This window comes from Rhinolophus hipposideros, assembly GCF_964194185.1.
Source record: "Rhinolophus hipposideros genome assembly, chromosome: 23".
Taxonomy (NCBI): Eukaryota; Metazoa; Chordata; class Mammalia; order Chiroptera; family Rhinolophidae; genus Rhinolophus; species Rhinolophus hipposideros.
The window spans coordinates 23,258,471-23,281,188 of record NC_138069.1 but is presented as its reverse complement, the minus strand read 5'-3'; the positions used below and the strand labels follow the sequence as shown (position 1 = coordinate 23,281,188).

At 54.5% G+C, this 22,718-nt stretch overlaps 2 protein-coding genes across 3 annotated transcripts in view; one reads left to right on the top strand and one right to left on the bottom strand.

Moving 5' to 3' along the window:
- The window catches only part of CSF1R (colony stimulating factor 1 receptor), a 27,105-nt gene extending 5,694 nt beyond the window's left edge, over nucleotides 1-21,411 (top strand). The window contains exons 4-21 of the mRNA XM_081035184.1: nucleotides 495-631; nucleotides 1,322-1,481; nucleotides 2,793-2,979; nucleotides 5,338-5,453; nucleotides 5,615-5,735; nucleotides 5,831-6,018; nucleotides 7,678-7,793; nucleotides 13,025-13,151; nucleotides 13,280-13,384; nucleotides 13,859-13,969; nucleotides 14,612-14,762; nucleotides 16,920-17,008; nucleotides 17,108-17,202; nucleotides 18,183-18,305; nucleotides 18,385-18,496; nucleotides 19,046-19,145; nucleotides 20,026-20,131; nucleotides 20,234-21,411. Of these exons, the coding sequence (XP_080891310.1) occupies nucleotides 495-631; nucleotides 1,322-1,481; nucleotides 2,793-2,979; nucleotides 5,338-5,453; nucleotides 5,615-5,735; nucleotides 5,831-6,018; nucleotides 7,678-7,793; nucleotides 13,025-13,151; nucleotides 13,280-13,384; nucleotides 13,859-13,969; nucleotides 14,612-14,762; nucleotides 16,920-17,008; nucleotides 17,108-17,202; nucleotides 18,183-18,305; nucleotides 18,385-18,496; nucleotides 19,046-19,145; nucleotides 20,026-20,131; nucleotides 20,234-20,368 (2,279 nt within the window). The 3' untranslated portion in view covers nucleotides 20,369-21,411. The remainder of the gene's footprint in view (nucleotides 1-494; nucleotides 632-1,321; nucleotides 1,482-2,792; nucleotides 2,980-5,337; nucleotides 5,454-5,614; nucleotides 5,736-5,830; nucleotides 6,019-7,677; nucleotides 7,794-13,024; nucleotides 13,152-13,279; nucleotides 13,385-13,858; nucleotides 13,970-14,611; nucleotides 14,763-16,919; nucleotides 17,009-17,107; nucleotides 17,203-18,182; nucleotides 18,306-18,384; nucleotides 18,497-19,045; nucleotides 19,146-20,025; nucleotides 20,132-20,233) is intronic.
- The window catches only part of HMGXB3 (HMG-box containing 3), a 44,788-nt gene continuing 43,378 nt past the window's right edge, over nucleotides 21,309-22,718 (bottom strand). For both annotated transcript variants that reach the window (XM_081035182.1, XM_081035183.1), the window contains one exon: nucleotides 21,309-22,718. In XM_081035182.1, the coding sequence (XP_080891308.1) occupies nucleotides 22,251-22,718 (468 nt within the window). In that variant the 3' untranslated portion in view covers nucleotides 21,309-22,250.

The window sequence follows — 22,718 nt, the reverse complement described above, 5'->3', positions numbered from 1 at the left end:
TGGCTGCAGCGTGGTGAGTGTAGGGTGGCAGGTGTTTGGGTGGTCAGCGGTTCAGTAACTGGGCCTGGGGATGTGGGAAGGACGTTGGCTCTTATTCAGAGAGTGAGAAGAAACCACCGAATATTGGCACAGGAGAGAGGCATGATCCAACTCACCTTCCTAAGAGCTCACTGTGGCTGCCGTGAGGGGTCCGGGAGGTAGAGGGGTCAGAGGGGAAGCATGGAGGCCTTTCAGGTGGCTGCTGCAGAGCAGAGTAGAGCAAGAATCCAGAGCAGAGAATGGCGGTGAGACTGGGGAGAGGTAGCGGTGATGGAGGAAAGTGGATTTTTCAAGGTCTATTTAGGAAATAAGTCTTGCTATGAGCGCTGGGAGGTTGCCTCCCAGGACTTGGGATTGGAGTGTGGTGGGGGTCCTGGCCAGTAGCCTGGCCCATGGCAGGGAGCAGAGCAATAGTTCTGGCCTGTCTATTCATGGGTCCCTTCCCCTGGCCTCAGTCATCCGAGAGCCCCCGAACGTCACACTGGAGCCTAAAGAGCTGGTACGGATTCAAGGAGAGGCTGCCCAGATTGTATGCTCAGCCAGTGACGTTGATGTCCGCTTTGACGTCTTCCTTCAACGAGGAAACACCAAGGTCAGTCCCTGGGGAGATAGCAGGGTGAAGTCTGCCCATCCTCCCAGTAGGCCAGGCTGTGCACGATGGGGCCCTCAGCCTCACTACAAGCTGGCCGTCTGGACTGCGTGTACAGCCCAGGCAGAGAGAAGAGTGGACTTACCCAGGATCTCATTGCCAGTCCGTAGCTGGTCCAAAACCAGGACTCAGGCTCATGCCGCTGAAGCTCGTGGGGGCAGGTGGGGGAGGCAGTACTCTATCCCCTTGACAAATGACCTTTGCTCCCGCCTGTGGACAAGAGCCAGATGTCAGCTCGCTTCTGACTTAGCATGGGGTTCCTCAGCCACCTTCGAAGCCCAGGGATATAAGGTTATTTCAAAAAGACTTGGGGAGAGACAAACAAGGGAGTATTTTCAGGAGTGAATGGCATTAGGCTGCTTCTGAGAACCCTCTCCCATCCCACTGTGCCTACTGTGTTCCAGGCACAGCCCTATGCCATTTGCATGCAGTAGCTCCTTTCCTCTTCACTGCAGCCCTAGGAGCACAGGGCCAGTATTAGTCCCATTTTACAAATGAAGAAACTGAGGCTCAGAGGTCCGTCCCTTATCCAAGAAAAGGAAGATAATAATCCTTAACAGCTGAGGATTTCAACTCAAATCATTTTAATCCTTAAATAACCACGGTATACCATTTCCATTCCTCTGGCTGCAGCTCACAATCTTGGAACACTCCGACTTCCGTGAAAACCGTTACCATAAAGTCCTGACCCTCAACCTTGATCAAGTCGGCTTCCAAGATGCTGGCAACTACTCCTGTGTGGCTACCAATATCCAGGGCGTCCAGTCCTCTTCCATGGTTTTCCGGGTCGTAGGTGAGCATCGGGGTGGTGGGGAGGGCTGGCAGGGGTCCTGGGGTGAGGGAGCTGCGCAAGGGGATTGAGAAGGAGGAAGCTGAGGGCAGAGTAGACACTGTTAAGAATACCTCTGCTAGAATCCCTGTATCCTAGACCTGGCTAAGGAGCCCAGTCTCTGGGAGGCTTCCCTGATCCTCTCCCAGAAGTCCCCTCTCCCGCCTAGGAGCCTCCTACAGTGCATTGCTAAATTTCTGTTTAGCATCATTTTGTTCTGTTTTGGGATCGACATCCAGTAGCTTCCTACTGGACTTCACTGTTCATGCATTCATTCATTCGTGTCTGGGACACTCATGTCACACAAACGTGAACAGACTGTTCACCCAGTGTGATCGGGGGAATCATGAGGTGTCCTGGGGACTTGGGGCCTCTGGGGCCGATCCCTCCTTCTTCTGCTCCTCTTTTCCTCGTCAGACCCCCCACTCCCACCCCCCACCCCAGAATAGCTTCATTTTAATTCATGCAAGATTTAATTAGTAGAAACTAGTCAAGTACCGGTAACTGAAACCAATTCAAACTGGCCTAATCAAAAGAGTATTTTATTGGCCTTGTAGCTATAAAGCCCATGGATAGAAGCTTCAGGTACAGTTAGATCTAAGCGTTCAGATAATGTGGACAAGAATATGTTCCTTCCCAACTTTCAGTTGTACATTTTTTTGTGGGACCCCTAGCAATGCCAGGCATGGTAATCTCAGTGGAATGAGGCCTTCGTTTTCCCAGAGTTCCAACAAAAATCATGGAAATGAGTGTCATGGACTCATTAATTCACAAGCCTACGCCAAACCAGTCACTGGTCCAAAGGGGATACATTACTCTGATTGGCTGGCCTGGGTCACATGCCCATTTTAGAGCTGGTTGTGGAATCTATATTGACTGAACTATTACCAAAGGAAGGGGAAACGGATGGGGGCATATGGAAAAAATAAAGACTTTTTTTGTCTTTTACAGCTAAAATTTTTTTCAAAAGGTTATAACCACAGATATATTCAACCTCTTAATTATTCAAATAAGAAGGTGTAGGCATCAAGGAAGATAGGAATTTTCTCATGTTCTCTCAGGGACTCAGTGAGGAGAAGAGTTTGGAGCCCTGGGCTTCAGAGAGATGGGAAGAGAGATGTCAGAGGGCAATTCTTGGTCAGGGGTTGTGACGGTGTGCTTGGCTCGTAGTAGGCACCAGGAGGGTCCAGCTGAATGACTGGTAGATGACCAAATAAACACAAACCCAGGACATCTTCCCACTAATGCCAGATCCCTGTGTGTTCTGCTTTCCAGAGAGTGCCTACTTGAACTTGACCTCTGAGCAGAGCCTCCTCCAGGAGGTGGCTCTGGGTGAGAAGCTCAACCTCCAAGTCTCAGTGGAGGCCTACCCAAACCTACAAGGTTTTAACTGGACCTATCTGGGACCCTTCTCTTACCACCAGCCCACACTCAATTTTGCCATGGACAAGAACATGTACAGGTACCACCTATCAGCTCTCATTTGCAGAGCCCCGCAGCCAGATGGGGAATGCTTCAGCCAGGAGTCAGGACACTTGGATTATGTCTCAGCCTTGCTGTGTGACCTGGAGCGGGTTCCTGCCCCTTTCTGGTCCCACTTTCCCTGACTATGTAGAACCTCCATCTCAGTCATCTGTATTTGAGATTTCGATTAAACTTGTGTACTCCTCTCTCCCACATCTTCAGGAAATCCAATGCCCTCCTCAAGAATTCTACCATTTCTTGGGAGTGTGCATTCTCACGGTCATTCAAGAACTCTCAATCTAGTCCATTCTCTTCTTTGGTGGCCAACTCACACGTAGAAGAAAATGTCCCATGATTTCCACCCCTAGACACACTCCTAATGATGATGGCACAGGGTATCCGCCACACACACAGGTTTGGGGTGGGGTAGAGGAAATTAACACCATCCAATCACAGATACATCAAAAAGTGTTTTAAAGGCCTTTGGTCACCCAGCCCTGAGAATTTCTCACTGGCCACTCCTCTTCAGGTTCAAACTCTTCTCATAAAGTGCTCCCTGACTACTTTCTCTCTTCTCCCAGAATCCTGATTTCCCCCCATGCACAACATTTTAGAAAGCTCCTTAGCTCTTTTTCCTCTCTCCACAGCCTGGACTATGTCCTGAGGGTCTTACTTTCCCATCCCAAGTGGACTAACCAGGCAGTTTTCTAAACAAGAGATTTTCTGCTCTAACAGGAACACTGATGCCTCTTTCATAGTAAAAGAGGTTAAAACAATGGTTTCTTTACCTTATTCTATTTGAATGAGAGCATACAGCTCAATCAAGGACAGCAAATATGTGGTGTCTGTGTGAGAACTTCCCCTCCCACACTCATGACAGGTATCCCTAGGCCACTTTCCTGCAGAGTCTAGACGAGTCCTTCTCAACAGTCTCCAGACAGTATTTCCATCATAACTGGCTCGCGAGAGCAGACCTGTTTGCCATCCCTGTGTGGGCTAATCCCTTAGATACTGTCCAACTCCCATACTCTCTGGGGTTCTCTTTCTAGCTCCTGACGCCCAGACCTCACTGGCTCCTAGACTCTTGCTTGTTGGTCATTAGCATCAATGAGGATGGTCCCATATCTTCATCTTCCTCTTTTCAGTTCCCTTATCCTTCCTGGCCAGGAATTCTAGCTTCCCCTCATCTAAAGCAGAAATTCTGAATCTGGAGTCTGCTGGCCCCTGGGAGGGGTCTGGTCCATGGACAGATTTCAGGGGTCCATGAGCAACAGGGACATTGTGGAAAGGAACCAGGGACAACCCCTCAAACACAGCAGTCTGGGGTCATTCATCGCAAGGCAGACAAGCCGGGCACCACAGAGCCACAGAGCCGAGCTTATGAGATGGCGTGTCCCTCATGGTGACTTTGAGTCATTCACGGAAGTTAATTTTTTTTCAATTTAAGAGATTAATGTTAGTTAGCTCAAAAATTGACATGTGTAGAGAGGTTCTGTACGCCAAACTCTGAATGAGCTCGCCCTTTGAATACCATGGGTTTTAGTCTGGTGGTGGCTGCATTTTCCAAAGAAGAGCTGGCATTCTGCTATGACTTATTTTTTTAAAAACTTATTTATTACCTAAACGATACGTGTTCATTATGTATATATTTTAAACTAGAGAGTAAGAAAAGAATTTTAAAAATTATCTGGAATCGGCCAAGAATTACTTTTGTTATTTGCATTTGCTTCTAAGCCTTTCCTGTAATAAAGGGCACCATTAAATTGAGTGCCTACACTGAGTCAGGCTCTGTGTCAAACATTCTGAATACATAGCCCTTTAATCCTCAGGCCATGTCTGTGAATTAATTATCATCATGTCACCCTTACAGAAAAGGAAGCAAAGGATCAGAGAGGTTAAGCACTTATCTAAGGTCACATAGCAAAGAAATGGTAACACCAGGACTTGACCTCTGGTCTCTGTAGACCCCAGGGCTATGTCCTGTTTCTCATTCCTCTCACAGTCCCTCTGGGCAGGGTTGGAGCTTTAGGGATGGCAGCTAACCCGAGAGGTAGCATTTTCAGCAAGGATGGCTTTGCCCAGTGATGTTGGTGGAAGCAGGTACATTCAGTGGGGCCTGTGATATGTCTCCCACTGCTTTATAGGTAAGAGAACCAACGAAGGAAATCGGGTTGGTGGTTTTCCCATGTCTCGGTGGCACCCAGCCTGGCTTCCTGGCTCAGCCAAGGCCTTTGTGCCCTGTACACTTTACCAAAAATAAAGCAAAGCCCTTCAGGGTGGTTGTCTGAGCCTGCCGTCCTAGAGGGAGAAATACTTGGCAGGGGCTCACCTCAGATGTCCTTCTCCTCTCATGTAGGTACAACTTCATCCTCTTCCTGCCTCGCCTGAAGCCCTATGAGGCCGGCCGCTACTCCTTCATGGCCGAAAATGCCCGAGGCAGAGAAGTTCTGACCTTCGAGCTCCATCTTCGATGTGAGTGATGGAGCAGGGCTTGAGAAACTCAGGCCCCCAGGGCTGCCTGGAGAGACGAGCTGGGAGAGGTTGGGAGAGGAAGCTCAGTGCGAGGTGGTCAGCAGGAGACTTGGGGCCTTCGGGCTGACCCCTCCGTCTTCTACTCCTCTTTTCCTCCTCAGACTCCCCAGAGGTAAGGGTCATGTGGCACCCCATCAATGGCTCTGGTGCCCTGCTCTGTGAGGTCTCTGGGTACCCCCAGCCCAACGTGACGTGGGTGCAGTGTGGGGGTCATACTGATAGGTAAGTGGGCTCCTCTTGCCTTCCTCCCCTGGATTGAGGGGTTGGGGCAGGCGTTGGGTACCCTGAAACTCTGAGCCACACTCTGCTCTTCCCAGATGTGATGAGACCCCAGAGCTGGTCTTCGAGGACCCACACCCCAAGGTCCTGAGCCAGGGGCCCTTCCACAAGGTGACTGTCCGCAGCCTGCTGGTCACTGGAACCTTGGAACACAACAGGACGTATGAGTGCAGGGCCCACAACAGTGCAGGGAATGGCTCCCAGGCCTTCTCGCACGTCTCTGTAGGTGAGCCTTAGCCCTCCCCTCCAGGCTGGGACAGGTGGGGTACCCAGGAAGGTGCTCCAGTTCAAGGAGCCCGAGTTCTAGCGTGGAGCAGACCCCAACTGAACCGAGTCCTACCTCTGTGGGTCCCTCTCCAGGCCCCTCCTGAACAAAGGTCTGAAGCGGCCAGATGGGGGAGTCTAGAACCCTCAGGACTGGAGGTAGGGGGAGAAGAGTGGAGGGGAAGCAGACGTGGGTCCAGAGAGAAAGCCGCCGGAAGCAAGCACTGCCTAATTGGCCCCTCTGCTCATATCCCTGCACTTTAACTCATTCATTAATTCACAAGTGTGCATTTGGCATCTTCTGCATACCAGGTACTCTCAGTGCAGGAGAGCCACGCTGCCATAGGGCCTTGAGTGGTGAGGGAGACAATCAATGACAAGTGGCACAGTCCAACCCCACCCCAGGGCCTGCCGTGGTGGCCTTCTCCATCCATCCCTGAACCCATTCTTGCCAGAGACGCAGTCCCATCCATCCGGGGCCACTGTACGAGAGCGGGGCTGACGTCCAGCCCTGGGCACAAATGCAGGCTTCATATGTCGAGAGGAAGGGACACCTTTCTGTGTGTTGCACAAAGGCTCTGTGGGTAGTTCTCTGATTCTGAGCAGAGGCCCATAGCTTCTGATAGCAGGTCTCAGCACCTGTGTGTGCAGGCCTAGCAAGTTTCCCTGGGCCCAGAGAGGACAGAGGGGGAGCTGCTGTCTGACTCACAGGTGGCCCCTCAAGTGTCCCAGCTGCTGGCCTTGGAGCAACTGCTGCCAGGGCCCAACTCCACACACAGCTGCCCATCGCTGCTCTCAGTCTCACTGATGATGGTCGCATATCAAAAATAATAAAGCCAGCATTTTATTGAATGCTTACGCCATGCCAGGCATTGTGCTAAGCTCTTTACTGGCATTGTCTCAATGAATTCGCACACTCTAGGAGGTTAGAACTATTTTCTTTTGACTTTGGAGGTGATGGACCTGAAGCTGAGGGAGAAGTGACAGGTTCTGTGTCACACACCTCCTAAGTGGCAGAGGTGAGATTTGGCTCCAGACCCATGCTGTTGATCTCGGCAAGGCGATGTCCTTCAAAACCCATTGAGAGAACTAGGGTCATTGATTGGGGAAGGGGCTGTGGGCCTGGCTTTCAGAGCCTCGGAAGGGCTGCGTGTTTCCAAAAGGCACCCATGGAAGCAGCAGAAACTCTCAGGAAGGCAGATTTTAGCCTAACTTCTAGAAGGTCTTTCTGCTCAAGCTGCCCAGAGGTGTAGGCAGTGAACCCCATCATGGGGGGGTTGTGTGCAAGCCAAGGCTGGGCATGAGGCCAGGCTACTGCAGAGGAGCTCCTTGCCCTGCGGGGGGTGACACTGTGTGACCTGAGGGGCTTCCCCAGCCACAAAAGGCTGAGAGTCCAGCAGGCGTTAGAGCTGGGCACGAGCAGAGCAGGAGGGTCTGTCCTCCGTGCCCCTGGCTGGGGGAGGGTCTGCAGGAAGGCTCCCTGAGGCTCCGGATACTTTCTTCAGTCATAGCATTTATCGAGTGCCAGCTGTGTTCCAGGCAGTGCACTGGCCTATTCTCAGTGAGGGAGGGTCACCAAGGCCCCCCTCTGCCACTCACTCTCCTGCCCCGCCCCTTCTAGGAGCCAGCGTGCAGTCCCGTGATGAGCCCTTCTTCACGCCAGTGCTGGTCACCTGCATGTCCGTCATGGCCTTACTGCTGCTGCTGCTCTTGCTGCTTCTGTACAAGTACAAGCAGGTGAGCCCGGGCAGGGCGGGGCGGCCAGGGGCCCTGGGTGCGCTGGACTCTGGGACAGCAGCGCCTGACCACGCAGGTCCTCCCTTCAGCCCCCGAACACCCACTCATTCTGTCAACAGCTCTTTAGTGGGTGCCTACTGTATGCCAATGTAGGCTAAGTGCTGGGTGGGCCAAAACTCACAGCCTCTGAGGCGCTGCCCTCATAGCATTCACTGTCGAGTGGGGGAGACAGTCGCTAATCAATTCCCCAGGAAAGTGAGGGTGAAAGATGCTCTGGGGAGAGCAATGGGTCCTGGAAGAGTGTAAGCGTGGGATCCTGTCCCGGCCTGGGGCCAGGCCTGTGCCTCACACTCAGGTGGCCAGTGGTCTACTGGAGGAGGAAGGCTTGACCATCATCAGCCTCTTCGTTATTGAATGTTATTATTCAGAGCTACCGTTTATTGCATGTTGACGTTTGGTGTGCTGCCTGTCACTTTGAGTGCACAATCAATGATAGCGACTTCAGGGGCATTTTAAAAATCAATTGTGTTACATATATCCTCTCATTTAATGCCGTCAAAAGTCACGGCATGTAGATATAATAGTATCTATCACTAAACCCATTTTACAGAGTTGGAAACTGAGGTTCCAAAAGGTTGAGACATTTGCCCTAGATTACAGCTGGTCAATGGCAGAGGCTGGTTTTTAAAAAGCCATGTGTTTTAATCATGATGCAAAACATTGGATTGTCTTATTTTACCCTCACAACACCCAGAGGCAGGGACGGTAGCAGTCGGCGTTTTACAATAAAGAAACTGAGGCTCAAGAAGGTTGAAGAACCTGCCCGAGTGTTCCAGGCGCCTCCCATCCCAGGTCCACAGTCCCCACCACCTGGCCTAGCTGCCTCCCTGAATAAAAGACGCTGTCCAGTGTGATCAGATGCTGAGAGGGCCAGGCCAGAGGGCTGTGGAGGCCAGCAGTGGAGGGATCTGTTCTACTGGTGGGAAAGGCAGACTGCTTGGAGGAGGTGGCTTGGCATGGGGGCACAGGCCTTGGAGGATGGGGCATGCAGCAAGGAGAGACTAGACCACAGAAAGGGTATTTTTAGGGGAGAGAGTAATGTGTGCAAAGGGTGGAGGGAAGACCAAGGTGAATTCTGGAAATATTAGCACTAGAAGAGGAGGCAGATGGGGGCAGTTTGGGGATCTGAGAGCTTGGACCCCATCCTGTAGGCTCAGGGCTGTCAGTGGGTTTGAATAAAGGAGTGATGATTTAGGGGTGAATCACTTCTTCTCCACACCTATCTTGGGGGCTTTAGTGTGAGAAGAGGCCTTGGAGTAGATAGAATGGATGGGCTGTGAGGGCACCCCAGGGGCCCATGGGTTCAGCTCTCCATGCTCATGAAAACAGCATGGGGAGGCAGCTCAGAGTGCAGCCCCCAGGAAACCAGGGCCCCACGTCAAGACTTTGAGGATCTGGGTCCAGCTCTGATGCAGTTTTTCCACATAACCTTGGCTGACTCACTGCCCTCGCTGGGCCTCAGTTTCCCCACCTGTACCATGGGACTGGCGGCTTTTAACAGCCCTCCTCCTCGGACATTCCACGAGCCTATTGATGATCTGGTTTAAGAGCCAGGGGTTGCTAGTTGGACGGATCTGGGTCTGAATCCTGCTTCTGCCAGTTTCCGGCTATGGGACCCTGGGAAAGTTGGTGTCTCTAAGCCTCTGTTTCTCCATCTGTGAAATGGGGTTAATAATAGTGGCCACCCCACCAGACTGTCTCGGGGATTCACGACATAAGGCATGTAGAGGACTCCACCGAGTGCTGAGCACAGACAGTGCTCAAAATGGACGTTGCGCACTCTCGTCCCAGGAGGAAGTTGACTGAGGAACCCTTTAGCTCATGCCTCTTGGGTCGTGTCTGAGGCTGGGCCTCTCCTTGACTACACACCCAAAGTGGTGTTGGGCCCTGCTCGCCCACCTCCAGGCACAGGACCACACTTGTGATCGCCCGTTCCTTCTACGAGCAGCTCTGGCTTGTCAAGTTCTTCCTTACAAAGAAGCTGCAAACCGCTTCCCCGAGCCCCACAGAGCTGCCCAGGACAGACTGCAGAGATTCCAGAGAAGTTCCCAGTTCCCCTCCAGCCCTTTCTGCCTTGCTGTGGGTTAGCCCTTGGCCAGCTGTGGTTTAGGCACCTTACCCTCCCTCCATGGGACCATTTTGGGAACATATACTTCCAGTCACCTCATTTCCCATCCAGGAAATTCAACTGCCCCCTGAGCCCACTCAGGGCCAAAAGAAGGAGGGCATCCCATGGGACAAAACCTTCAGGTGTCAAGATGATCATGCCCCTATCTCAGGGCCTGCAGTCCAATTCTCCTGTTTTGCCCCCTGGGATTCTGAGACTCGCCCCTGCACTGTGGACTCAGCCTGGCCAGCTCGCACTGCCCAGGCCTGGGGTGAGGGTGTCCTCATCTGCGGGAAGGACTGTTTGTGCCTCAGGCTGAGTCATCACCTTTCTGGCCCCCAGAGAGACCACGGGGGTGGTAGCAAAGGGGGAAGAGAAAGAGCAGGAGTCAGCAGGCAGAAAGGAGGAGGGGCACAGAAAGGAAAGGATGAGGCAGGAGGAGCAAAGGGGATGGGGGGGCATTGGAGAGGCCGGGATTCTGGGGGTCCGAACTGAGTTGTGGGGACTAGCAGCAAATTGGGGGGAAAAGGGGGTTCTCAAGGTATCCTAGGAACTGTTGAGGTCTCTACCTTCCTGAGACAGAACAGCCACCGAGCCAGAACCAGCAGGCCTAGTGGGGAGGGTCGCAGGCACTTTGCTGTCTCCTGCCTACCTTGGTTGCCAAGGGGAAGTTGCGGGTGGACATAGGGCCTGAGCCTGTCGTGAGGAATAAATGAGATGACGCACAGTGAGTGTATAGCCCCGTACCCTGTTCACAGGAAGCGCTGGAGAAGCATTCACTGATATTAGGAAGTCTGAGGCAGCCCTTCCCAGCCTCCCTGGAAGGGTTCTCCTGTGGAGGAGAAGCCCCTCTGGGTAGAAGGCGCTGGGAGCTACATATGAGCCCTTTCCAGGGATGGCAGAGGCCCAGGCTTGGGCGGTATATGGGTAGAACTGAGAGCCGCTTGCTAGGAAGAGGAGTGGGGATGTCTGCATCAGACGGAAGAGAGCTGCCCCCTTCTCCAGGTGGAGTCTGGGATCCAGAAAGCTGAGATTCTAGCTGGACAACCTCTTCTTCCTTCGACGCCCCTCCCTGTCTCCAATATCCCCTCCCTGGCTGGGGGCAGCAGTGGGGAGGGGGCTGACTCAGGCCCAGCTGTAGGAGACAGAGGAAGGAGAAGTGGTGAGCAGACAAACAGGCCTTGGCCACAGAGGCTTCTGGACCTGGAAGTGGCTGGGGCTGGGACGGGGGCGTGCAAAGAATCCCCTCCTGGCTCGGTCTCTCTTTTGGGCTGGGAGGGCAGCACAGGAAAGGTTGGAACCCTCTGAGACTCAGGAAGTCCCGCCTCTGTCCCATTTCAGACTCCCCTCCCAAGCCATAACATGGGTATCCTTAAGTTTGCCTGTAGTCTCCCCCACCCCCAAGCAGAACCTGGAAGCCCTTCCTACGGAAAGGCTTTGGGAGAAGCCCTACGTCTCCCAAACCACCATCTGCAAGTTCTTCCCTGTGGCTATCTGGAGGCTCGTCTCTGAACCCAGCAAGACGTGCAGCCACCGGCCACCCTCCACATCACCCTGTAGCTCCCCCAAGCTGGGTGCCCATGAAGGAGCCCAGCTGCTAAGCACAGCACAGCTGGTCCTCATGCCCAGGGGCCTGACAGGAAAGAGGCTTGGACTGCTGACCCAAGGCCTCGGTGTTCTCCGCTGCCACAGCCCAGCTTCCACTTTCCACCTAAACTCTGTCTTCCATCAGCACTTCTCATGGGCAGCCCCTGGCATGATGCCCCCAAGCAGCTGCCACCCGTGCAGGAAAGAGAGAGGCAGCCAGCTGTTCCTCCTCCCTGAAACAGCTCTGCTCCAGCTGGGGGTCGGTAACAGCAGGGGACACCTGAGAAGGAACTCAGGTCCTCCAGACACTCACTACCTTGTGGGCAGAAAGGGCTTCTCACTTATCTCAGCCTCCCAGACCTTCCTGACTTTTGAACCTCCCCCGCTCCCCTCAAGCCGCGTGGCTGAGAACCTTCCAGTCACTACAAGTCGCCAGGCCCTTTCCCACTGCCAGGCCTCCGCGGGTCTGTTCAGAGCTTGCCCAGGGCTCCCTTCTGTGGTCACATGGCTGGTTCCTTCTCACCTCCACAGGGGCCCTCCCTCACTTATCTTCAGTTGTACCCACCACTCTCTATCCCATTAGCACGCTTTATTTTCTTCACTGCACTATTTGAAAATTTCTTACATATATATCTATTTGAGGTGAATGTCTGAGAGACTAGAATGCAGACTCCATGAGGGCAGGGATTTGGTCTCACTCAAGTGTTAGTGGGGCCTGGCACAAACAGGGGCCCCGGGAAGGATTTGGAAGGGAATGTTCGTTAGACTTAAAAAGAGAGGAAATTCTGTCCCATGCTACAACATGGACGAACCTTGAAGACATTATGCTAAGTGAAAGAAGCCAGTCACAAAGGACAAATACTGCATGACTCCACTTATATGAGGCACGTAGTCAGATTCATGAGGTGTGTGGAACGGTGGTGGCCAGGGGCTGGGGGGAGGCAGAGAGGGGGAGGTGTTTAATGAGTATGGAATTTCAGTTTGGCAAGAGGAAAAAAGTTCTGAAATGGGTTGCACAAGAATGTGAATGTACTTAACACTACTGAACTGTGTTGAGATGGTAAACTTTGTTATGTGTCTCTTACCACAATTAAAAACAAATAGTATTTAGATGGGAAGACAGCTGGATGGCTCTCAAGTTCCATCCTCCCTCCTGGCTCAGGAATTATCAAATTTTCAGAGCTCTCAAGGCCCTAAGAGGTGATATGTCCAAGTCTCTGAATACACAGGAAGGGAAGGCGAGGCTTGGGCAAGGGAAGTCACACAGTGGAGCCAAGCCAGGAAGGGCCAGAGCTCTCAGAGCCATGGGCATGAGAAGACCCAGCCCCTCTCCCCACATACATCTCCGGCCATACCCTGCCTCCTCCGGCTGAGTGCCATGGGACTGCCCTGCCCCCTGCCTTAGGCATTGGGGATGAGATCCAAGAGTCACCTGCCAGGCCCGGCTGACACGTGCTTCCTCTCTCTCCCTCTGCAGAAACCCAAATACCAGGTGCGCTGGAAAATCATTGAGAGCTATGAGGGCAACAATTACACGTTCATCGATCCCACCCAGCTGCCCTACAATGAAAAGTGGGAGTTCCCCCGTAACAACCTGCAGTTTGGTGAGATGGGATCTCAGCCCACCAGGCCCTCCCACCCCAGGGCAGCATGGGCTGCACGGAGCCCGTGGGCCCCTAGAGAGCGAGCCCTTTGGTGCCCAGGGACCTAAGAGTCTGTGTGTGTGTGGCAGGTAAGACCCTTGGAGCTGGCGCCTTTGGGAAGGTGGTAGAGGCCACAGCCTTTGGTCTGGGCAAGGAGGATGCTGTCCTGAAGGTGGCTGTGAAGATGCTGAAGTGTGAGTAAGGGAAAGGCGTCTGCGGAATTTGGAGGAGCAAGTGGGAGGCGGTGCACGCTGTGGGGGCGGGGCTGCCCTGTTGTCATAAGAGGCATTGCAGGCATTTTCAGCCCATCGGAGCCTGGGATTGGCGGTGAGCTCCAGGCTCCCTCTAACTTCTGGGTGTGGAGGGGTTTCTGATTGAGCCCCCAAAGAGGCTGGGGTTCACAAAGGCCACCCTGGGCCATGTCCTGGCTACAGAGTGGCTTCCTGTCACCCAAGACCAGCTCAGTGACTGGCCCTATGGCTTCTCTCTCTCTCTCTCCCTAACTCCTATCTGTATGTCTGCATTTGTCCTTCTCCCTCTTTTGGTCCCTGGTGGCTTTGGGGCTCTGGGTGCACCCTGCCTGCTCCCCTGGGGGTCTCCTATCTGTCTTTGTGGCTCTCCATGCCCTGCCCTCTCCTCATCTGTGGGACCTTGGCCCCATCTCGCAGCCACGGCTCATTCTGATGAGAAGGAGGCCCTCATGTCGGAACTGAAGATCATGAGTCACCTGGGTCAGCACAACAACATAGTCAACCTGCTGGGAGCCTGTACCCATGGAGGTGAGGGGCCCTGGCGGGCACGGGGACCTACGGCCTGGGGCCCTCTCAGGTGTCTGAGGGTCCCAGGGCCACCTCACTCTACCTCCCACTTTACATCTTCTCCAAGTGAAGGCAGAACCCCAGTCTCAGTGTCTCTTAAATTCCTGGGCTAGATGCCTGGAGTGGTCAAGTTGCTCGTAGATAGCAGACGGTTCTGGGAGCTCCGAGCAGTGGCTCTCTGACAAAAGTGGGCATCAGTGATCTGGAGAGGGAGCTAGGTTGCAGATCCCTGGGCCCTGCTCTAGGCAGTCAGATTCTGTGGGTCTGGAGTAAAGCCCCCAAATCTACCGTTTAATAAGCTCCCACCCAAATACATTTGGATACTCACCGTGGGGTCCACAGAGGTGCCCCAGGGCCTGTTGGGATTCCAAGTCTGCTCCATCCTCCTCTATAGGAGCTTTGACCTTTATAAAACTGCCATAGATTTCCTTTGAGGAAATAATTGTTTGGCTACAGTTTTTTGTTTGTTTGAGATTCCTCTGCTTTAGACAAATGCAACTCTGAGTCTCAGTTCAGGAGGCCTCATTGCCCCCACCCCATGTTCCTGTTTAGGTGGGGAGTGGGTTATGGGGTGCACTCACCCCACTCTCTTGGCTGCTCTAGGTCCTGTCCTGGTCATCACTGAGTACTGTTGCTATGGCGACCTTCTCAACTTTCTGCGAAGGAAGGCTGAGGCCACGCTGGGACCCAGCCTGAGTCCAGGCCAGGACCCTGGCTACAAGAACATCCACGTGGAAAAGAAATACGCCCGCAGGTAGTACCCCCGCCAGGGGCAGGAATGAGGCCACGACTGGGAGGTGGGGGCCCAGATCTGCCCCCAAAGCTAGCTCAGGGTTGGGTGGCTAGTGGCTTTCACATTTCCATCTGTCATGTGTAATAGCCACCCCAGGTTAGATGGGCAACTCAGTTTTTCTACTACTTATTCTCATCATCCAACAAATATTTGAGCACCTACTACATTCCGGAGATATCAAGGCAAAGACGGGCAGCTTACAGTCTGGTGGGGACAGGCATTAATGAAGTCCTTATGTAAAAGTTCAACTAAGACCATGTGGGGTCTTAGCCAGAGATGGGACGATCTTGGGGGTAATTGCCCTGTTTTTCCCATAGCACATGCTGCTGGGGGCTGCAGAGAACCCACTCCACTTAGGAGTAGCCTGTGTCCAGTCCCCACATCACCACGGAGAAGTGGGGACAGTGTCTGTGGATTGTTGGGCGAGCAGTGCAAAATGGCATCACTGTAGCAGGTCCCTGGTCCATTTGGGCCTCGTTTTCCCCAGGCAAGCCATCAGGGGGTTGAACATCTCAGGGTCTTGCCTGTCATTCTGTAATGCTGTGATTCCTGGAAGCCACCCAGAGGAAGATGGACAGAGCCACATGGGGAACCAGAGAGAGGAAGTGGCCAGTTTCATGTCACACATGAGTCAGGGCAGAGGCAAAGCCTGGCCTAGATTCTGCTTTCTTGACTCCTGGTCCAGAACCACACTGCTCTTCTGGAAGTCTCCATCTTGGGGCTTGCGGGGCTTCAGAGCCAGGCTTCTGGCAGCCAGGAAAGGATCAGAACGAGAAGGGTGTCCATCGAGCCCCTTTTCTAGCCACTGTCAGCTGCCAAACCTGGGGAGGCAAAAGGAGGAGGAGGCCATTTCACTCCATCCAGTGTCCTCAAATGTGGGGGCTGGCACCATCTGCTTCCTCTTCTAAGACGATGGCTGACACTGAGCCTCTGCAGGCTGGAACCTCAGGCCAGATCAAATCAAAATGAGAACCAAAAGTATTAGCTCTCATCTTTAAATCTGTCGGCGGGGAAAGGATTCAGAGTGGGAGTAATTTAAAGGGCAAGTGGCACATGAACCAATCCCGCCAAAGGGATCTCAGGCTACATTATTAGAAGTATAGTTTCTAGACCAAGGGAGGGGATAGTTTTGCCATGGTCAACCCAGGAATGAAACACTAGGCTCTCTTTCTGGGAACGCTCGAGTATGGACATTGTCAAGGTGCACTTCTCTATCACAGAGGGGACAGGAAGGTGAGGTCCAGAACTCATCTGGTTGGGGTATTAGGTTGGTGCAAAAGTAACTATGGTTTAAAGGGTTAAAAAAAATTTGCAAAAACCGCAATTACTTTTGCACCAACCTAACAGAACAGTGCTTCTCAAACTACCTGCCACCCAAAGCAGGGCTCACAGGCATCTCTGGAGAACGGTTAGAAATGCTCAATCTCAGGCCTGCCCAGACCTGCTGAATCAGAATCTGCATTTAAATAAGATTCCAGGTGATTTCATGCTCATGAATTAGTTTAAGAAGTACTTCTCTAGACCAGTGGGTCTCAACTCAGGCAGGTTGTACACTGGAATTGCCTGGAGAGATTTAAAAGTGGTAACGGCTGAGTTTTGCCCCTCGAGTTTCTGAAGTCGTCGGGGCATGGGGAGGGAGTATTAAAAGCTCTGCATGATGATTTTCATGTGAAACTAGGGATGAAAGCCACTGTCTAGAGTCTAGACAGAGAGGACTCAAAGAGGTCCCAGGCTATGCTCGGACCCCTGCAGTGTGGTTTTGGGGAGGAGGGAGCCTACTTCTCTGTGGCCCTTCAGGGCAGAGCAAGGACCAAGGGAAGGGGAAAATCTCGGGTAGACTGGGATTAGCAACAATAAAGAACTTTCTAATAGGCAGAGTTGCCAAAAGAGAACAGGTTATCAGCTCCCTCACCGGACGGTCAAGCAGATATCAATGATCACTCAGAAAGAATGTGATGGGGGTGGGCGGGCGGGGGGGGGAGGTTCCTTGTCAGACAGTTATGTTCAAGCTGACCCCAAGGTCCCTTCCCTTCCCTGCTGAGTGGCTGGAGGCCAAGGCTTCAACTGGCCGGTGTGGTGATGGGGACTGACTGGTCCTCGGTCCCCTCTCCTATGTAGGGACAGCGGCTTCTCCAGCCAGGGTGTGGACACCTATGTAGAGATGAGGCCCGTTTCCACTTCTTCAGATGACTCCTTCTCTGAGCAAGGTGAGGAGGTCCCAGGCTGTGGGAAAGGGGAGGGCCACGGGCGGCTGGGCGGGTGGGGCAGGATGTAGCAGGCTGCCCTGACACGTCTCCCCACACCAGACCTGGACAAGGACGGGTGGCCGCTGGAGCTGTGGGACCTGCTCCACTTCTCAAGCCAGGTGGCCCAGGGCATGTCCTTCCTTGCTTCTAAGAATGTGAGTTGAAAACCAGATCCCGTGTCATCACCTGGGGGATGGGGTGGGAGGGAGCACTGAACCCCCATGAGGTTGTTGGAGTGAGGATGAGGAAGAAAGGGGAGCATGTGAAGGGGCAAGGGAGGAGCCAGAGTGCCAGAAAGTGGGCAGAGGCCACACAGCGTCTGTCCAGGCTGCAGACTCAAAGGGCTTCAGGAGTAAGTGGGAGAAAGCTGTGCCCGAGTTCCTCCAGGATGTAACAGGACCCCATTTCCAAGAGCAGGCATTATTCCTTTGTTTTGTCAACAGTGTGAATGAGACAACCGTTGTGTCCCCTTGTGAAGGACATGGTCTCGTGGGGATAAGAACCTCCTGAGTTGACATGAGGCTATGAGATGATATGTGCAATACACGCAGCCCCGGCAGAAGTGCCCTAGCAGTGGGAGCTGTGGCTGTCCTCCTTAGAGCACGACTTGGGACTTAAGTTTGATTGTTGGCTCTGCCACTTGCTGTGTTGCTTTTGAGCAACTACTGAAATTCTCTGCGGCCTGGTTTCTATACCCTTAACAAGGGGCACGATCCCAGGGTTGAAGGCAAAACGGGGTTACAACATGTGCAGATGCTTAAGGAAGGGCATAGCACGGTAGGTAGGGCCCTGAAGGGGGCAGCTGCTGTGATTAGGAGCCATGTGGGCCAGTCACTGCTCAGAGCGCCAGGGCTCACTGCTTCTGGGCCCGAGCGACCGCCTAGCTTGAAGTCAACTCCTGCTGCTCAGGGCCAGAGGGCCAGTGGTTTCTAAACACTCAACTATCCAACTGAGTTCCATTTTCTCAGCCCCAGGGCTGTGCTAGAAGGTAGGAATGGGAGTCAGGGTCAGGACCCAAACTGACGCCCTTTCTCCACGGGGACCCCAAGGCCTTCTAGGGCCCTAGCCGTTCCTTCTGCCATTTGGGCTCAGGTAGGGGAGGGCCCAGGACTAACCCTGCAGCGCTTCCCCTCAGTGCATCCATCGGGACGTGGCAGCCCGCAACGTTCTGCTGACCAGTGGGCGTGTGGCCAAGATTGGGGACTTTGGGCTGGCTAGGGACATCATGAATGACTCCAACTACATCGTCAAGGGCAATGTGAGTTCTGGAAGGGATGGGCCAGGCTGGGGAGGGCAGAGGAGCCAGGGCCAAAAGTGACTGGGGTCTGCTGTGCCAGGCCCGCCTGCCCGTGAAGTGGATGGCTCCAGAGAGCATTTTCGACTGCGTCTACACGGTTCAGAGTGACGTCTGGTCCTACGGAATCCTCCTCTGGGAGATCTTCTCACTCGGTGAGTGGCTGGCCCAGTGCAGGCTCAGTCTGGGGGCTGACCTGTGTCTGGTTACCCGTGGTGTCTTGTATCTTAAAGACGCTTGGTGCCCAGGGCGGGGCAAGGGCTGGTGTGAATGCTTTTTAAGACAAAGCATCTTAAAACCAAGTGTTGCAGCTCCTGTGTGGGCTGGGCAGACCCTCCATTGAGATAAGCATTCCCTCTGGGCTCTTCTGTGTGCTTGTGCTGTTGCTGCTTCCTAGAATGCTACGTTCCCTTATCTGAAACGTGCATACCCGTGAAGACGCAGCTCCCAGCTCTGGAGCTCTGGGCACAGGGCCTTGGGCAAAGCCCTTCAATGTAGTCCTCTCACCACCTCTCACTGCAAAGCCTGGGCTGGAACTGTGTGGTGGGATGAGGCTGGGTGAAGGTTCTCTACTTCCTAGAGCCTGTGCCCTTTGCAGTGCCTGGCACAGAGTCAACACTAAGAAGAACCTCAGTCTTGCCAAGGTGTGTGGGGTGGGGAAGGGCAAAGGGGCACTGAGCACGGTATGATCTTGGCCTTTGCAGGGCTGAACCCCTACCCTGGCATCCTGGTGAACAGCAAGTTCTACAAGCTGGTGAAGGACGGGTACCAAATGGCCCAGCCTGCGTTCGCTCCAAAGAACATGTAAGTGAAGGACCTCCGGGAGGAAGGGCGCCCTGTCTGGTTGAAGAGGATGGAAAGGCGTGTGGCTGTAGTCTCCCTGTCACGTTGCAGGGCCAGGCTTCATCTCTCCCACAGTGAACAAAATGCCAGGCCCCTTGATCAAGTTCAGGGTTCCCACTGGTTTCTCAGGCAGCATGGAAGACGTGCTGAGAAGAGGGCTCTTACGTGGGCTGGTCCTACCTCGAATGATAGATTTTTAACTCAGTTACTATGACCGAAAGGCAGGCTCCTCTCCTGTCTCCTGTGCTGGCGATCTGCGGAGTTGGTCAGCCACTGCAGCCTTAGCTGCCTCACCACAGCCAGCCCAGCAGGAGCGAGCTGCTCACTGGCTCCCTGCCCTCACCACAGCTTTCCAACAGGCCAGCTGGCCACGAATTCACCCGCTGCTTCTTTCTCCAGTCACGCTGTCGACACAACCTGCCCGTGCCCACCCAGGCCCTCACTGCCAGGCCCTCACGAGCTGGCTAACCAGACACTCAGCCCCGGGAGCCCACCCTCCCTTTAGTCTCTTGCTGTAGCCAGTCAGTCGCTCATTCTTTCCGCCCACCTCTCAAACCTACCTGCAGGTCCCAAGAGTGCCCCTTCTTGTTCTCGGAGCTTGGGCAAGACAGCGCCTCTGGGCTTCTTCTCCCCTCAGTTGTCAGAATGGCTGTGATGGAGATACCTTTCTCCAAGGGTTACTGGGAAGATTAAATGAGATAACACACGCCGAGGCCTTAGCTCAGGTCTCGTGCTAAGCTCACTTTGACTAGGTTTCAGGAGCTGTGCTGGGCAGGACTCTGGAGGGGGCGGTGTGTGTATCACGATCCCAGACCCACAGGCAGCCTCTGTCCTGTCTCAGATACAGCATCATGCAAGCGTGCTGGGCGCTGGAGCCCACGCAGAGACCCACCTTCCAGCAGATCTGCTCCCTCCTTCAGGAGCAGGCCCAGGAGAGCAGAGAGCAGGTGAGTGGGGCAGGCTCACGGTGGGTGGTGCTCCAGCGGGCCAGGCTGGGCCTGACAGTCGGACTGACGGTGCCCTGGCTTCTCCCTCCCTCTCTCCCTCAGGCCTACACCAACCTGCTGAGCAGCCCCAGCAGGGGTGGCGAGCCAGAGGAGAGCTCTAGCGAGCAGCTGGCCTGCTGTGAGCAGGGGGATACAGCCCAGCCGCTGCTGCAGCCTAACAACTATCAGTTCTGCTGAGGTGACAGCAGGGAAACGCTGCCTCTCGCCTGCTCTGAGATCCAACTCCTCCGTGCATGGGCACCATGGGGGAGAACAGACTCTGCCCTTCGTCATTTCACTTAACAGCCCGGCCCAGCTCTGAAACTCAGGATGTGGGACCCACGAGAGGTCGGAGAGGACCCCACTTCCAGAACCTGGGCCATCACTGCCAGTCAGGGGCTGGGCTGAGCCCCGCCCCCCCCCCCCCCCCCCCCGTCCTCAAAGCTGTGGCCGTATGTTCGCTATGCCAACTGGGAGAACCCCCAGCTCACCCCTTGAACCTTCTTCCCACTTCCAGGAAACCCCTCCCCTACTCCCTTCCTGTCTCAGTGGACGGGTCTGCATCCCAGAGTCCCCGGGAGTCCCCCCACCATCGAGCAAACAACGCTCCCGGGCCTTAGAAAGCGGAGGGGGCCTCTCTAACCAAGTAGACAGTGAGAGTGGACAGGCGCTCAGAGCAGCCTGTGCTCAGCTCAGACCCCTCGGAGCGGGGTGGCTCCTCTGCAAGAAGCGAACTTACCTCCTCGTCTCTGCCCTCTGGCCTTCTCGCCACAGCCCCCCTCACCCCCCCGGATCTGGTATGATATGAGCCACGTGGCAGCTAGAATTTCAGGGTTCTGCCCAGTCCCCTGTCCTCCTGAGCTGGAAGACAGGGGACCCGTGTGGCTGGCCACACCAAGCAAGCAGCACGCACTTCCCTAAGTTGACTCATCATAACTAACAGTCACGCTGTGGGATGTCTCTGACAACATTAAACTAACAACATTAACACAGTCAGCCTCTGCTTCTTGGTGTCTCCCGAGGGCTTTCGGGTTCCCTGGAACCTCCTGCCATCCCTCGTTCATGTCAAGTGACTAGCTCAGCGCCTCCAGAGCTCAACCGCACTGCACCCCACACAATGAGCATAGTACTGACACTTCCTTCACCAAAACCAGATAATTTAATAAACTTTATTCTTGCTGGGGAAAGAGGGAGGAAAAAAAAGCCACCTACTCCACTCCTCTCAATAAATTAAATCACACACGGCCGATTCCCGTGCCCTAAGCAAACCCCGGGCACTTGAGCCAGGCCTACTCTTTCCTTAGGGCCCAGTCTGCTTCCCCTTCACAGAAGGGAGTTTTCCTACTGCTGCCAGCTTATGTCATGCCACGGGCCACATCCCCTCTGTGGTAAGGGTCCAGAGCCCAGAGAGGATGTAGGGTGCAGCAGCAGCGGCCAGGGAAAGGAAGAAAGGGATGCTCTTCCTCAAAGCTTAGGCAGAGAGGACAGTCCTAGAAGAGCCGTGGCTGCCTGTCTCTCCCTCCTCCGCTTCCCCCAGGCTTGGGTGCAAGAAGAGCAAGAGGGAAGTGCATCCCTCCCCTGGGAGAAACAAGAGCCCACAGGGGCCCTTAGAGCTAACAAGGCCAAGGCCCTGAGTCAAAGGCAACGAGCAAAGGAGCTCGTGTGCTGCAGGGGGCCGGAGACAGCGTTCTCAGGGGCAAGAATAGCCACGTCGGCCGACTGCCCACCTTGCTGGACACCCCCTCAGCCCACCCCGGGACTTCCGCCCTGACCCGCAGCAGGCCCCAGGGGAGCCACCAGCTACCGGCCCTCCCTTAGCCTCCCTTCCCCCTGCTGAACATACTATGTCCCCTAAGTGCTCTCTCGTGGCTGGTAAGGAGTATACTGGTGCCTCTCCTGACCCCCCAAACATGGAGAACCAAGGACCCCGGCGCCCCACGGTGCTCAGGAAATGGGGGCTCTTTGGTCAGGCCCAGCGTCAGAGGCCCTCCCACAGGTGAATGTGCCGCTGGGCCCCTGGGGGGTCTGCCTCAGGCAGGGCCTCACTATATGGCTTGAGAGAGATGGCGCCGCCCCTGGCTTATTCTGCCGCTGTGGCCACCTCCTCCTCCTCACCCTCCTCCTCGGTCTCCGTCTTGATCTGCGCCACCCCAAGGCGGTAAAGGGTGTCGCGGATGACCACCTCGCCAGGCTGGCAGCTCTGCACAATGTCGTGGATCTGCCGGCTGACAATCTCGCGGCTGGTGAGGAAGTCCAGGAGGCGGTTATAGAGGTAATAGTGGGTGGCGTTGTCGAAGGCGATGGGCCGCTGGCGGACGCTGTGCGGCCTGCTGTCCGTGATGGCGGCCAGGACGGCGGCGTAGGGCAGCAGCTCGGGGCACAGCGCCAAGGAGTGGTGGCCGTCACTGGCGTCACCAGGGCTGGGCGGGGCGCCTGCATGGACGATGCGCCGGGTGGTAGTCTTGGTGACCGGGTGCTGGACGGAGTGCTCGGCCTCCGTCGTGTCCACGGCGTAATGCTGGTCCAACAGTTCCGGGCAGGACACGCT